Genomic DNA, 16,712 nt, shown 5'->3' with positions numbered 1-16,712 from the left:
CTGTGTCTCCCTCTTTCTCTCTCTCTCTCCCTGCCCCTCTCCTGCTCATACTCTGTCTCTCTCTCAAAAATAAATAAAACATTAAAAAAGAGAGAGAGAAAGAGAGCAAAGGCTACCTTCAATAAACAAAACTTAAAGAAGGTGCAGGTACCCGTTATATCGTGTGTCAAAGGCTCATCTATAGTCTCCAGCAGCTGAACTGAAGACTGCTGCAGGGAGTCATCAGAGTCACCAGCTGCTGCAGCTACGTCATCACTCACTGCTCCTTCCTCCATGGCTTCTGCCGCTACCGGAGCCAGCAGCTCTCCTGTATGAAAGAAAAGAGCCATAACCGCTTTAATAATTTCTTAGCCAATATCCAAATCATATGAAAGCATATTTTCCTCCAGTTTAGAGAATGACAGCGTATATGCTCGACCACCTATGAAAGACTGAGGCAAAAGATTCTCCACCTACCTGTGCAAATGCTAGGACCCGCCGCTCTAACCTCAAGTGTTAAGGACAAGTAACGAGTAGAAAACACAAACTGTATAATATGACTAGGAGTTATGATAGTCCCTTTACCTATATTAACTCACTTATTCATCAAAACAACTTTATAAGGAAGGTACTCTTATTATCCTTATTTTATGGATGAAAGGAATGAGGCACACAGAGCCCTCAAGGTCACATAAAGAACAGCAGCCCATTGCTGATAATAATAATGAAACAGACTATCTCTAATGTTTCTGTTAACAACATAACTCCTCCATAAAGACTTGACATTTATCACAACTGCCAACATAATTAAATACAAAAGTCATTCCAAATGGTTGCTACTGATACATTAAGTAGACTTTTACACTTTGGGTTACAGTTTCTTTTAAATGTTACTTATTCAAGCCATGACCAGCTAATTTGGACATACCTTATGAAAAATAAATCCACACAAACCTGCTAATATATCCTGTAGCATACAAGTTAAGGAATACTGAGCCCAAGCACCACCCCAAGATATATCTCCTCTATTGAAGTCAGTTCCAACCAAAAGTAATAGCAGTCTTTCCAGCTGGGGTTCATTCACAATCTCACACAGATGTATAGTTGGCCTCGTGGCATTTGCAATGCGTGCCAGAACCTGCAATATTTTATAAAGCCATACATTTTATAAAGCCAACATTTTATAAAGCCATACATTTAAACATCAATTACATGTGTTTTTTCCAAAAACAAACAGCTGGAATAATAGTTGTCATTAATGACATATGCTTTCAGTGTCAAAATAATTGCTTGAGATAAAATGCAAAGAAATGTATTTTCATGGATCAAATATTAAAATCTCATTAAAAATCCTGGTGGAATGGTTAAAAATAATTTTTATAAACAATGAATATGCTACAAGAAAGCCTTCAGGGCATGAAAACCCCTCATTACGATAATTTGACACTTATTTGTGTACTTCCTATTTTAATTAATAGAAAAAGGTAGGTTGAGGATAGACATACCTACCTTATAGGCATTTCAGATCGACATTAGAGTTTTAACTAGGTTAAAAATAGAAATCACATCTACTAAGAAATCTACTTTTTCAGTCTTTCAAGGCACAATAATAAAAACCTGAATTACATAAAGCAAACCAATAAAAGCACTATTATTTCTCTTAATCAAAAATCAATCAAAGACTGCAGTCTTTCTTTTTCTTACCCTCTAAGTCTGTAATTATAAATTACGCCTATTAGTTTACTTACCTTACAAACAAAAAGTAATAGATCCGCATGACATGTAAAATCCATGGAGAGAAGAAACAGAGTAAGTTTCTGCACTACTGAAATACAACGTTCATGGGCCAGGGTAAATGGAAGTGGTTCTATCTCTGGACTTTCTTTTGTTGTTGTAACTTCTGTATCTAAATTAGAACGGGACCATTCTGCTGTCCGACGTAACCGAATTAAATCCTTGAAGTGCTGCATAGAGAAATTTACAGTATTTAAATCAGTGTTTATTAATGTTTATTTATATTTGAGAACACGTGCACATGCGCAAGTGAGCGGGGGAGGGGCAGAGAAAGGGGGAGACGCAGAATCTAAAACACGCTCTAGGCTGTGAGCTGTCAGCACAGAGTCCCACGCAGGGCTAGAACTCATGGATCACGAGATTATGACCTGAGCCGAAGTCGGAGGCTTAACCAACTGAGCCACCCATGTGCCCCTAAGTCATTGTTTACCGAGTAAACATTCTTTCACTATAAATTTATTTATAGATGAAAATAGCCACTTCAGAAAACTTACAACTTTTAAAGAACAAAATTTTAGATAAACCGTAAGCTTCATAAGTAATATTACTTTCTGATTTCATACATCCAACCAATGGAATAAATAATTCCCTGCAAAATCTAATTGTTTTTTTCTTTTAATTAAAAAAAATTTTTTTTAATTGTTTTAGGCTCCAGGCTCTGAGCTGTCAGCACAGAGCCCGATGCGGGGCTCGAACTCATGAACCTGAGATCATGACCTGAGCTGAAGTCGGACGCTTACCGACTGAGCCACCCAGGTGCCCCAAAATCTAGTTTTAACTATGTTGCTGATAAATCCTTTCCAAATCGTGACTGTTATCTCCATTAATTCCTCACCCACAGGAAAAGGGAAATAAATGGAAGACTTTCATTTTCATTTCCAAAAAGTGAAATTCTACATTAAGGCTACATTGGGTCAAATCCAACATCTTAAATAAAAATTACCAAAACACCCAAAACATAATTCAGAAAAGGTGGATGATAAACCTATTAACATAACTTCAACTATAGAGTATTAACTCAAGTTATTTCAAAATCTGATGGAATAATGATAACTTCGTATTTAAAGAAACACAATAAACAAAATTGGCTGCTATATGTGTTATCCGCCCCCAAATTAAAAAATAAATATTAACTGGGGCACCTGGGTAGCTCAGTCAGTTAACTGTCTGATTTCGCTCAGGTCATGAACTTGCAGTGCACGGGGTCAAGCCCTACCTCAGGCTCTGTGCTGACAGCTCAGAGCCTGGAGCCTGCTTTGGATTCCATGTCTCCCTCTCTCTCTGCCTCTCCACCACAGTCGCCTTGCCTCTTTCTCTCTCAAAAATAAACTTTTTAATAAAAAAAAAAATATTAAGTTATATTTAAAATTTTTATTTACAAATCACAGGATTTGATTTTCACTTAGAAAAAACACATTAAGGGGCGCCTGGGTGGCTCAGTCGGTTGGTTGGGTGTCTAACTTCGGCTCAGGTCATGATCTCATGGTCCGTGAGTTCAAGCCCACGTTGGGCTCTGTGCTGACAGCTCAGAGCCTGGAGCCTGTTTCAGATTCTGTATCTCCCTCTTTCTCTCTCCTCCCCCGCTCATGCTCTATCTCTCTCTTCTCAAAAATAAATACATCTTAAAAAAAATAAAAATAAAAAATAAAAGAAAGAACACATTAACTAAACTATACACTTCCTTGAATCTTTTATCTTCAATTTACTGGAACACAATCCACTTTAAAGTAAGCACACCAGGGGGCGCCTGGATGGCTCAGCAGGTTAAACATAGGACTTTAGCTCAGATCATGATCTCATGGTTTGTGGGTTTGAGCCCTGAGTCAGGCTCTGTGCTGACAGCTCAGAGTCTGGAGCCTCCTTCAGATTCTGTGTCTCCCTCTCTCTCTTTGCCCCCTTCCCATACTCGTACTCTCTGTCTCTCAAAATAAAGACAATCAATCAATCAATCAATCAATCAATAAATGTAAGCACACTGGAAACATACTGTAAATCCACACTTATCATATATTTCCTTGAGTTAAAAGCTACCTTCCCTCAAAAAGGGGGGGGGGGGTATAATAGATCTTTCTGTTGATAAACTGAATAATATATATTTAAGTTTCTTAATTATTATTAAAGATACTTTACTCAATTAAAAATATTAAAAGAAAAAGTGACTTTTCCAAAATAATTACATTAAAAAGCATAGATCATACCTTTGAAGTAGCCTGCTTTAGTTTTGCTTGTTCTACCAGAAGTTTATATGATGATCCTTTGTTACTTTGTATTTTTTCTTTTTCCATCTGTTCCACCAAAGCTTTCTGTTTAGCTTTTAATAGGTTAAGTTGCTTAAAGAAAGAAAAAAAGGGTTAATCTAATCTTTTTAATCTATATTAAGCTAACAGTGTTAAAAACAACAAAGTAAATTAATATATACCTCAAAGATTTAATACATTCAAATAATGGAATAAAAAACTCCCTTCAAGTTCCAGTTTTAACTGCATTGCTGATAAGTCATTTCCAAATCCTGACTGTTATGTCCATGTTCTAACTAGACTTAACCAATTCCTTACCCCTGGGAAAAGGAAAATAAATGGAAGACTTTCTTATGTAAGCCCCTAATGAGATTGACTGATAGGTATTTTTTTGGAGGGCAAGAAGTATTTTTAAATATGTGGGGAAATATTTTTATTGTATAACATTCTCAGCTTTGTTTCTATGGCCATCTCCCTCAAAAGTAGTGTAATTTTGGAATATCTATATTTTTTATTAATTGAAAATTTTATTGAGATAACTGTAGATACGTAGTTGTGAGAAATAACAGGGACCTTTTGAAGACTTTACCCATTTTCCTCCAGTGATAACATCTTGTAAAACTATACTATAATACCACATCAGAGTGTTGACATTGTTAAAATACACCAATTTTATTAAGATTTCTCTAGTTTCACTTCTACTCTTTTAAGTGTATGTCTGTGTTTGTCTATCTTATTTGTATAGAATTCTACACATGTATAGACACATGAACCACCACTACAGTTCCATCACCACCAGGTTCCCTCATGTTGTTCTTTTATGTTGCCCACCCCACATCCCTCCTATCCCATCTGCCCAAATTCCAACCCCTTGCAACCACCAGTCAGTACCAATGAACAAACAGACCAAAACAAAGAAGAAAAAAATTCTGCACAGGAAGGCCTTAAAAATCCACTGAATGACTTCACCACATCCCCATATAGCCATATATGCAGAATATTATTCTAAATACAAAGTCACTAGAAGGTAATAGCCATGATTATAAATGAATATTTTGTTAAAAACTTAAACCTACTTCTTCAAAGAACATCTCCAAAATTTCTACTTTTGATAGAGATTTTTGTTATCAGGGTGAAAAATTAATATACTATAAAGAAATATTCACTTAGCTATAATCTCCATATATGAAGAAAAACATATCATAAATTAAAACCAGTATGCACATGTATTAGATGATCAACATATGTGTGTGTGAGAACTACCATAAATCAGTATTTTCAGAAAACTATTCTAAAACCTCTACAATAAATACAATTACAATAAAAAATACATAATTTTAATGTGTTTCAAAACAATCACAATCTTAATCAGCAATTTTAATTATTGCAAAAAAGACATTTTTTTCTCAACTATTTGAGAATAAGTTGGCAACCTGATGGCCAATCACCTCTGAATACTTTTGTATGTACTTCCTAGAAACAAAATCTTTCTGCAAACCATAATAAAACCATCAAAATCAGAGAATACTATTAATACACTACTACCAACTATGCTTCACACCCCATTCTAAGTTTTACCAACTGTCCCAATAACGTCCTTCACAGTAAAGAATAAAATAGTAATATTTTACTAAGGAAAACCCACTGGGTTATATTCTAGCTTTGCTTTCCATCTTCATATTCTAAATTAAACACAGCAAACATAAACATTAAGTGTTCAATAAAATTTAGCTGAATTCAAAAGGATGCAAATTATTACCACACAATTAGTTAATAATTAAAAAAAAGGCTGAAAGAAAAGCTTCACATCATTTTTCTTGCAAAAGATCAAACAGCTTAGTCAAAAAAAACATAAGTGAAACCTAAAATTTAGTGCTAAGTCCTTTTTTTTTTTAAAAAGCCCAAAGCTTTCACAAACTTGCCAGATCCTAAGGATTTTCATATAAACTCTCATTACAGTTTAAATCAATTATGCAAATAATTATTGGTAAGACACTAGGCTCCATTCTAGGTATCAAGGATATAGTATATAACCTGGCATATACTGTAAGAGAAAAGAGAAAGACCCCTTTAAAAAAATGATAATAATAAAACAATGGCTCACAAGAATCTGATGTCGGCTATAAATTCACTTCTACACAGTACAATGCACAGGGACCAAATTTTATGTGTAATTTCAAGAGAGATCATGGAACCACGTAAGAAAAAATCCAGATATATGCACAGGTGTCCTATAACAAAAACCACATTCTAATACATGACCTTCTTTCTGTGAAAGAAAGACTGAATGTGTGTACATGCAAACATTTGCATGTTAATCAGAGAAAGAAACATACATGCATATTTGTATTTCAAAAAGAAAAAACACTAAAGCGTTCATCAATAGGAAAATAGGTAAACAGATTCTGGAACACTCATGGAAGAGTACTCAAGAATAAAAAGAATCAGTGATATACTCAATATGGATGAATCTCAAAAATACCATTTTGAGGGGAAAAAAAGGCAGGTAAAAAAGAGCACTCTGCATGACTCCTAAGAAGACTTCAAGAAATCATTCACTCACAGCGAAACACACAAATCTCATATTAACAAAACAAAAGACACTACCAAAATTTATGACGAATATAATGAAAGGAAAAATACGAGACACATGGGAAACACATTGTATGGGGTACTATCCTAATTTAGAAACCAGAGAAGACCTCTTTGAGGAAGTGAATATGAACTAATGCCTGAGGGGCACCTGGGAGGCTCAGTTGGTTAAGCGCCCGACTCCTCATTTCCTGATTTCGGCTCAGGTCCGGTCTCAGTTCCTGAGTTCGAGCCCCGCATGGGCCCTCCGTTGACAGCATGGAGCCTGCTTGGGATCCTCTCTCTCTGTCCCTCCCCTGCTCATGCTCGCTCGTTCTCGCCCCCTCAAAACAAATAAATAAACTTAAAAAAAAAATAAAAGAATGCCTGAACTAATGCCTAGTAAGTTAGGTTATCCTATGTGGTAAGGGAGGAAACTCACCGCATACAGAAATCCTGGATGAGAAACTGGTGGTTTATGAACTCAAATTCAGTAGGGCTAGACTAAAATTCAAACCTGACAGGCACAAAGAGGAAGCAGATGATAGACACCATCAAGCCATGTTAAGGACTTTGAACTGCATGCACAGGTCAACTGAAAGCTACTGAGAATTGGAGAAGGAAATGATATGATAACGTATGACTGAGAACAAAAAGGGTGAGAGGCCTTTTAACTAGACAAAAGAAAATGACAGCCTCTCACTTAGAATGGCAGAAACAGAGATGTAAAGAGGTAGACACTTTAAAGGACCTCACCAAAAATCTGTAAACTACAAACTGTTGCCATCTTACGAATAAGGAAGCTCTGTCTCACAACTGTTAATTTCCCTAAGTACCTCATTAAATATCATACCTGAGATCTGACAGTAAGTCTATCTCATGCAATGTCAAAAGCAATGTTCTCAAACATTAAAATTTTAAAAGTATATTGAAAATTACCTGTTTATGATGAACTAGCTGCTTTCTGATTTTTCTGGAATATAATCTATCAAGGCTACTGCTGCCTTTGGAAGACCTATTTATGCTCTGAGTGTGCAGATTATTGTTAATAAAACTCCACTGGTTACCTATAAGAGCAAAAAAACATTTTATTAATAATTCTGTTAAATGTGGTTTTAAAGTATTTTCCACACCTAGAAAACACAAATTTATAAACATGTCAATCACAACAAAGCAGTTTTAAGGAAACTGGTAGTAAGATATAACCCTAGAAAGGCTAATCCAGATCCTAAATGACTTTAAGATCAGAGTTTTCTCTGTCTCCAATCTTCCCTTTAAGAAAACAGCCATCTTTCTCCATAGTTGCTTAAGATTAATCTTTGTACAACACAGTACTGATGTAACTCAATTCAAACAATAAATGCTCACTACTGCCTATGTCAAATCCATACGTTAATGCAAGGACCCAAAAAGAGGGCGTTCAATAATCTGACTTTACAAATGTAAAAATAAGGTTAAACAGTTCAAAAATTATGCTGTGTAGCTCGACTTACTCTCGTTTTTTAAAACGTGTCCAGACTATTACTTTAAGTATCATTCTTCTTTTCAATTCAGGCTCAATACCACCCCTGAACCACCCCTGAAGTAATCTCCAGTTACTTGTTCATGCTTGCTTAACCTAAAGATATCTTCCCTATTCTCTAATATCCATTAGTCAAGTCAATTCAAATTCTTCAAAACCTACAAAAAATGTCTTCCACCAATGCATTTCCATACTATCTGAATGATATAAATAAAAACTAAGACCTTCAATACTGTAATATTCCAACTTTATATGACAGTTGTATATAATTGTAGATACCTCTATATCCCATAAATCAGTAAATTGAGCCAAAGACTCTAAATATTTAAAACATATTTTCTCTACATGAATAAAATACCCCACCCTTTTACCAAAAGTAATGGGCCCCATTTGACTTATCAAATGATAATCAATTGACTTATCTAGAAAACACTCTGAGGGATCTTTTTTAATACTATGGTCCTGACAATGTATAAAATTCAAATTTTATGGCACTTAGATTTAAGATGGAGCTATTCCAAAACCTTTAGGAAAAGTGTCATTAGGTTGGAAGAAAAGAAGAAAATAATTTGTCTTACAGCTTGATTTCCTTTAACTTTTAAATTTTTCTATGCCCCAAAAGTTTATGGAAAGACTGAAACTCAAAAAAATAAAAAACAAAAACAAAAAATAAGTAAATCTGGTAATTTCCATATCTAAGCATAAAAGCTCCTTATAGTCAATTAGAACTATACTCCATAATGGTAAATAGAATGACACACTATACTAAAATAACAAAGATTTCCTATTCATAAATTCACTGATATGTATGGTATTAGAAAGTGTTTAAATGAGCCTGGAAATACCTCATGAAAGACACAGTTGTATTTAGACATTAAAAGTCATGCTCAGATAAGGGGTTTGTCCAGAAAGCCCTTCAAAAATAAATTCTACCCTTAAAACAGATTCCTGGTATATTTAATTCTTACTTTAGATAAATTACATACAGCTGTAATCTCCAGGCCAATAGCCAGTTCTGGAACAACTGTGTACTCACTCAAAATCCCCACCAACAGATTATTATAAACTTCTGATACCTGTCAGAAACCTTTCCCTGTCTTTACCATTCAAAGGTTTCTTTGCAGCTGCTGCTTCATCTTCAACAGTTGCCACATAATCCAACAACCTGGACACCAGCATAACAACCCAACTGATCATGGGAATATCCAGTACTCCTAAGAAGAGATGACAGGGGAAAAAACAATCAGGTGACTCTAAGAGTTCTAATGAAGTCTGAGAGGACAATTATGCAATAAGACATTTTATAAATTTAAAATATACTGTATCATTGCTAACATTAACATTTACTTATAATAAGCCTCAAAATTGGAACTTACGGCCAAATTGAGGAACATACTGAATGTAATGGAAGACAAATGCTTTATGGTATGAGAATAGATTCTTAGTTATAGGTTGAATCCAACAGATAATAATTTATAAATTAGGAAATAAGGTGTAAGGTCCTAGTCTAAGACTTACAGACAACTAAATAAAAAAAATCGCTCAATTTTGCCTTCATAAAGTTTTTTGAACTACATTCTCGAGTTTTTGTTCCAATAACAATTTTGTTGCTCAAATGAAATACGATGACCAGAATAGCAACTGTGCCTTAAATTAAGAGAGACTTAAATAAGAGAGTTTGAAGGGTGCCTGGTGGCTCAGTCAGTTAAGCATCCAACTTCAGCTCAGATCATGATCTCACAATTCAAGGGTTCGAGCCCTGCGTTGGGCTCTGTGCTGACAGCTCAGGGTCTGGAGCCTGTGTCTCCTTCTCTCTCTGCCCCTCGGCCCTGCTCAGGTGCTTTCTCTCTCTCTCTCTTTACCTTTCTCTCTCAAAAATGTACATTAAAATTAGAGTTTGATCTTAGTTATGATAGTAAATAGGAAAAACATAATAGTTCCCAAATTCAAAATTCAAATAATGAAAAGGTAATAGATTTTTAAAGCAATAACCACATGGCAGTCAATCACATGAAAGTCTACATTCTAAAAAGTCTACATCATAGAAATATTAACAAAATGTGCCATGATGAATATTAAAATAGGTACTTCACAGTAGCCATTTTATGAAAGCAGTAGTAACAGGAATCTTATGTTTTTACAAAAGATGACCACTTGAAATAATACCTTCTGTCCTCCTATGCATGGGTAACTGCGGCTGAAGAGGTGACAATAAATTATCCAACAGATTAAGTAAGCTTTCTAATACTCCACTATTGCTAAGTGATCTTTGACCAATGCAGGAGAGCAACATGAATACCCTAAAAAAAAAGATATACTAAGTATGAATCAATTTGCTCATTAAAAAAATAATTTACATTGACATTTAACAATAGGATATGTAGTTCTCAGCATGATTTATATCTCAAGCTATGATGTTAAAATTGGCTCTTTTCAAACTACAGGTTGTATTTTTTAACTAAATAAGAAATCAAGAAGAGAACTTTATCAAAGTCCCCAGAAAATGCGTTTAACACATAAAGTAACATAATCTGTTAGGAAATACTTGTAAACAGAGACCTATAAACTCCACAGATTCAATTACAAAACTACAGAAGGTAGTCTGGTTATATCATGTGTAATTTTCAATATGCGTTTTGCTAGGCATTCCCCAAACCCTGGAAAGACATGTTTCATTTCCCCATTCAGGATCCACATATGTAGGATTTCAAAATCTGAGCAATGACTGTGAGAATTAGAAATTACTAATAACGAACAACTCCAGTATCTTCTGACCTACCTATCTTGTGGGAAGATGAGAAGCTGCTCTGAATTGTACAGTTCCTGAAGAACATTAGAAAGAAACTGACCCCACCATCTTTCACCACCACAGAGCTGAACAAGTAGAAGACCAGTATGCAATCGTATCTTTGGTGTTCCACTGATGCACAAGTGTTTAAAAAGCTCTTCACAGGCCTGGGCATGAAATGTGCTCTGCAAAACTGCAGGAACAGAGTGTCCTATTACAAAACAGAAAACAATAAAATTTCCTATTTAAGTGTATGCTGTAGTATCAGTATCAGCATACCTAAATACACTTTCTTCTTTACCAGGATTCAGTACACAATTGTATTTTATTTATTTTGCTATTCATTTCTTTATTCTTCGTATGAAGAATTTAATTGTTAAACACTTGGGGAGGAGAAAATCTAGCAGTTCAATCAACTGTATTTCTTATGTGTGGAGTTGGGTGTATCAGTTAGCTGAGTATGTGTGTTTGTGAGTGCATGTGTAATGATCAAAAATAGCTCCTGTTATTAGAAAATGACAGTATATTAGGGTAGCAATTTAGTAACAGTTTTCACAATAACAATATTTAATGTTTTGCCAATAACAAAATGATGTGCCACATCAACAGCAAAACCTCAAGAAAATTATTGAAAATCCGTTTAAAACAAAAACAAGTAAAAATATGGAGGAAAAAACGAGTTAACTTAAACACATTTCATAGTCACTTTAGAAAGGACATCAAGGGGCGCCTGGGTGGCGCAGTCGGTTAAGCGTCCGACTTCAGCCAGGTCACGATCTCGCGGTCCGTGAGTTCGAGCCCCGCGTCAGGCTCTGGGCTGATGGCTCGGAGCCTGGAGCCTGTTTCCGATTCTGTGTCTCCCTCTCTCTCTGCCCCTCCCCCGTTCATGCTCTGTGTCTCTCTGTCCCAAAAATAAATAAAAAATGTTGAAAAAAATTTAAAAAAAAAAAAAAAAAAAAAAAAAAAAAAAGAAAGGACATCAAAATGAGCAACACTCAGGAAATATTAACACAACAACAAAACATGCAACAAAATCACATCAAACACATTTCTAACATTTAAAGAACTTAAGCCAAATACAAACCATTGGAAGAGTGAAGAAGACTGAGCAAAGTGTCCAATAAATATCTGATGATGGTACGTAACTGCTCTGTGGAAGACGTCTGAATCAAATCTTTTGGATCTGATGTTTCACTTAACACTTTCCGACTTGTACCTAGAGCTACTTTGAGCCTCTGCACTGCATTATGAGCCAAATTCAGCTGAAGCTGTAGCTGAATACAATCCTGATAGGCAGAAAAAACTCTACTGTCTTCCTCAACTGCCTTGTCTGGTTTTCGCAGAAAGTACTGTGCATTGTTAGCACTGTTGAGAGGAGGAAGATCGATACTTTGCAAAAGAGTTTCCAGTCGATGACACGCTAAGTTATACCTGTAAATAAAAAAAAAAAAAAAATGTACAAAATAATTCCTGCAATGTTCTCTCTGATATATATGTATAAATGTACACTGAAAATTAAATCTCTACAACCATTAAAAAGAATTCATCAGTCATTAAGCCAGTTATTTAATCACAATATTTTAATTTATCAAATATTACTGTAACATCCGTTTCCTACTTCCTTTTCTTCTTTGTTTTCTTTTAAGTTCACATTTTTTTTTTAGTAATCTCTGTATCCAAAGTGGGGTTTGAACTCACAACCCCAAGATCAAGAGTCGCATGCTCTTCTGACTTAAGCCAGGTGCCCTGTCCTATTGTTCTTTTCTATACATCTAGGAAAAGACATTTCTTGAAAAATATATGCAAGACATACAATATAAAAGGTTTCAATAAGATTAAAATAGACTGCAATTTTCTAATAACCTGCACTGTATATCTTCCTGTAGAGCAACCATCATTGCTAAATGCTGGTCAATTTCCGGTTGGTTTGCAGATTCACCCTCTCCCCTTAAAGGATCATGCATTAACTTCAGTTCACTCTCCCAAGGCAAGATATACGTATGACCATAGTAAAATCCTAATGGGATTTTGGCTCTGGCATTTGTACTTCCATAACGTCCAATGACAGTGATCTGAAATGAAATAAAAAACAAAACAAATCAAAACATAAGTATACATACACTCCATCTGCAAAAAAATAAAATTCTGAGCAATGGATTTTAAAAGATAGTTATACTTTTTAACTATATGTCTAAGTATCTTTCATAACCTGTCAGAAACATGGAAAGCCTATCAATTCACTGTCTTGAAGTCTTTTACCTTCATGAATCTGCACACAGGAGGTGGTATCAAGTCATGCAGAATTAGTGAATGGGTGCTTATGTCAGTTGCCACTACCAGTCGCCTCCCATCCACCTCTTCTCCTAAAGTCCAAATGTCAATTGACAAGGAGGCCAAGTCTCCACAAGTGGGAATCAATACATCTGTCAATAGTATTGGTCTGCCAAAATCCAAGGTCACAAATCTCCTTGCTCCTATCAGAGAGAGCAACAGGTGACAAAAAATACCATTGTTTCAATTAACCAAAAGATACATTCAAAAACAGTTGGGAACACTCATCTTAAAATCCGAAATCAACTTATTAAACTACAAACAAATAAGTAGAAAGAGGAAGTAGCCTTTGAAAATTTTCTGAAACTTCAATCCATGCTAGGTAAGACTGAAGTAAAAAATACACAAGAGTAAGTTTGTTACTGTGACAATCAACTGTGCATATAAGCTTAATTTAAAATTTTTTAATGTTTATTTATTTTTGAGAGAGACAGACAGAGTGCAAGCGGGGGAGGGGCAGAAAGAGAGGGAGACACAGAATCTGAAGCAGGTTCCAGGCTACGCGCTGTCAGCACAGAGCCCAAAGCAGGACGCGAACCCAAAAACCGCGAGATCATGACCTCAGCCAAAGTCGGATGCCTTACCGACTGAGCCACCTAGGTGCCCCGAAGCTTAATTTAAAACATCAGAGTAGAAAAACTGTATCATCAAAAACAGTAGATAGATGAACTCTTAAAAGTTATCTATCTGCTCTTTTTTCAATCATTTGGTCACTTTTTAAAACTTTCCCACCTAGACTCATTAATGATACCAAATTGTGTTACTTTAGTTTTCTCAGGCCTTGTTTAACTTCTTATGGAGTTAGATCCTACATTGTGGTTACAATGTAAAGTAAAATTACAAGGCAGAAATCACATGCAGTCAGCACCACCACTATAAAAAATCCCTTAGGAAGGTCCTCCAAAGAAGACAAATACATCTTATCTCAAACACTGTTTTTTGCCCAGGTAGTGACACATCACTGTCTCTTCAGCTCAGTTCCAGGCAAAGCATATGGCTTATTCTCAAGGACCACACTAAACAGGCAGGATCCCTCTTCGTGTAAACACTAGAATCGCACGCAGCACGGTTGAGATGTGCACATTAACGAAAGGCAAAAATGATCACAGAGGAATGGAAGAAAGAACAGATTTGCATATCTCAGCTCATATACATTTCAGAATAAGCCCAATTAGTGAAACAGTAGACAGCATTGTTAATCATATAGTTCTTTTTCTTCTTTACCAGGTTGGGGTGAGGAGCACCTAATAACCTTACCAGCTACATTTTACAGTGAAGGAATCAACTGAACTTCTAGAACTAGTTTTCAATGGAGCTAGTTTAAAAGCAAACAAAGTAGTTACCAATACTTCCCTAGACAGAAAAACTATTAAATAACAAAGAACACAATTCTTCTATGTCCTACATTCAATTCCAATGATAAAAAAAGAAAAAAAAAAACCAAACTGCAGTGTAAAAAACTGCTCACATTCCATAAGACTCCACAACAAATCACACTCTAAATGTTACAAATGCTAATGTTGATACCAATGAAGGATTAGTTGAGCAAAAAACACCATTAAGAATTTTACCTTAGGGGCACCTGGTGGCTCAGTCAGTTAAGTGTTGGACTTTAGCTCAAGTCATGATCTCACAGCTGCTGAGTTCGACCCCTGCGTTGGGTTCTGTATCTCCCTCTCTCTCTGCCCCACCCCAGTTCTCTCTCGCTCTCTCTCTCTCTCAATAACAAAGAAATAAACTTGAAAATCATTTAAAAACAAAAAAATTTTACTTTATATTTTTTAAAAAACTCTCTCTTCCAAAGAAGAAACATCGCAATGCAATAAAGCAAACTATTCATATGATAGAAAGTGCCACAGTATGCATTATACACATATTACTTTCTACTATAGAACACACTGTGGGTTTCTACTGAATTCTGCTGCAGCACAAGCCCAGAACTAGTAGTTTGGTAGGATGATAAGGTTAAAATCACCTGTGGTTTATTAGAAAACATATTCTAGTTGAAAGCATCTATCCCAGTCATGGGTTGCTAGCATGTATGTCACAAACTTAGGCAGAATTTGAATTATCAAGAGACCATGAAGTGTTATTAATTTTACTTAGTTACTAAAATCAGCAGTATGTCTATCTGCTATTTTCTAGAAATGATTCCAACATCAGGATGCTGGTCTTAAGAATATTTAAGCGTAACTTCCAGTGTAATGATAATCGAGCAGCTACAATGGAGGTAGATGGTCATGTCCATCAGAGTTCAACAGGCAAGACCCATGTGCAGGTGAAATCCACAGTCTGGACAGAACTAGTCAACCTACCCAGTAGCACTCTGCCACCCAACATGGTGAATGCACAGCTGGAGCCTTATGTAGTGCCTACTCCTGGTAAAATGTACTTACCTGGGAACAGATGTGATTTACTTGCAAAAGAAAATCAAACTGCAGAATATTAAGATTCAAAGGGCTAGCAGAATAGGCAACAAAAATATCTTAAGAAAGTCAAAGATTACCTGAATGCATTCGCTCTATAATAATGGACTGGTGAGGTGGAGGTTGAAGAAAATGTGAAGCATGAGAAATTGCAAGAGCTAGACCAGAACCAAGTGGATTCTAGAAGAGAAAAAAGTATAACTCTATATTGATATTACTCTTGCTCTATACAAACTAGTAACTGTATATCAAATTAACAAGTCTCATCTCCTGATGTATATTCTGTAATATTTTAGAAAACAACCTAATTTGATGTATCAAGTTGGCATAATAAAATTTTGCCTTCTCAAGCTAGCGTATACATCATAATATTTTTAAATGTCTAAGCGAACACCTATTTAAAATATAAGAATTTACCATTCTGGACTTGTTGGAATTTTTGTTATGTGCAGCAAGATTGACTGTTGGGGGATCAATAACTGAGCCTGGGAAAAGCTGTGCAAGTTCGGCATTAATCACAACGGAAACTGCTTCATTGGGTGGGGTGAGTGGTGGAGTCATAAAAAGTGGTGTTGTTTTTGGAGTGGGTGGAATAACATCAGATGGATGGATGAAGAATCCGGGGGCTGCCACCGGGTTGGAAGGCACAGAGTTGTGAACAGGACCTACTGCTGATGCTGCTGATGCTGCGGCAGCCGCTGCAGCTGTTGTCTGATGTAACTTGGCTTCCAGCTTTGCTTTCTGTAAAAGAAGTAAAGGCAACAAATGTAGACTGATCCTGCCTACCTGAACTGTAGGGAACACTACACAGGAATATTTTATGAAGATAAACATGATTAACTAGATCCTAGTTAAATAAAAATGAAATTAAATAAAAATGGACTCCACATTTCCTCACTATATGAACTTCATTAAATATTTGATGTAAACTTCCTTGTGTTTCGGAAACTTGGACTTCCACAAAGCAAAGGTGGAAAGAAAGAAGAACAAGTGCATGTACATAAGGAAACACAGTTCTACTCAGAACGAAATATTAACAGGAGGAGGCGGACTCTCCTGTTGCC

The 16,712-nt window shown here is 35.8% G+C and overlaps 1 protein-coding gene across 13 annotated transcripts in view; it reads right to left on the bottom strand.

Annotated features, from left to right (window-relative positions):
- The window catches only part of BIRC6 (baculoviral IAP repeat containing 6), a 224,446-nt gene that overhangs the window by 119,595 nt on the left and 88,139 nt on the right, over positions 1-16,712 (bottom strand). For 7 of the 13 annotated variants that reach the window (XR_013554777.2, XM_078444805.2, XM_078444812.2 and 4 more), the window contains 13 exons: positions 16,066-16,389; positions 15,729-15,828; positions 13,151-13,365; positions 12,755-12,963; positions 11,976-12,322; positions 10,883-11,102; positions 10,270-10,403; positions 9,180-9,317; positions 7,521-7,648; positions 3,972-4,103; positions 1,728-1,943; positions 934-1,117; positions 152-307 (listed from right to left, as the gene is read on the bottom strand). Coding sequence is in view for 12 of the 13 variants with exons in the window: in XM_078444805.2 (XP_078300931.1) it covers positions 152-307; positions 934-1,117; positions 1,728-1,943; positions 3,972-4,103; positions 7,521-7,648; positions 9,180-9,317; positions 10,270-10,403; positions 10,883-11,102; positions 11,976-12,322; positions 12,755-12,963; positions 13,151-13,365; positions 15,729-15,828; positions 16,066-16,389 (2,503 nt within the window). In the remaining variant the exon portion in view is untranslated. The remainder of the gene's footprint in view (positions 1-151; positions 308-933; positions 1,118-1,727; positions 1,944-3,971; positions 4,104-7,520; positions 7,649-9,179; positions 9,318-10,269; positions 10,404-10,882; positions 11,103-11,975; positions 12,323-12,754; positions 12,964-13,150; positions 13,366-15,728; positions 15,829-16,065; positions 16,390-16,712) is intronic. The other 6 variants (XM_078444808.2, XM_078444810.2, XM_078444811.2 and 3 more) reach the window with 3 other exon arrangements.

This window comes from Panthera onca, chromosome A3 (genome assembly GCF_046562875.1).
Source record: "Panthera onca isolate mPanOnc1 chromosome A3, mPanOnc1 haplotype 2, whole genome shotgun sequence".
Lineage (NCBI taxonomy): Eukaryota > Metazoa > Chordata > Mammalia > Carnivora > Felidae > Panthera > Panthera onca.
This window is presented reverse-complemented; position numbering and strand designations above follow the sequence as displayed.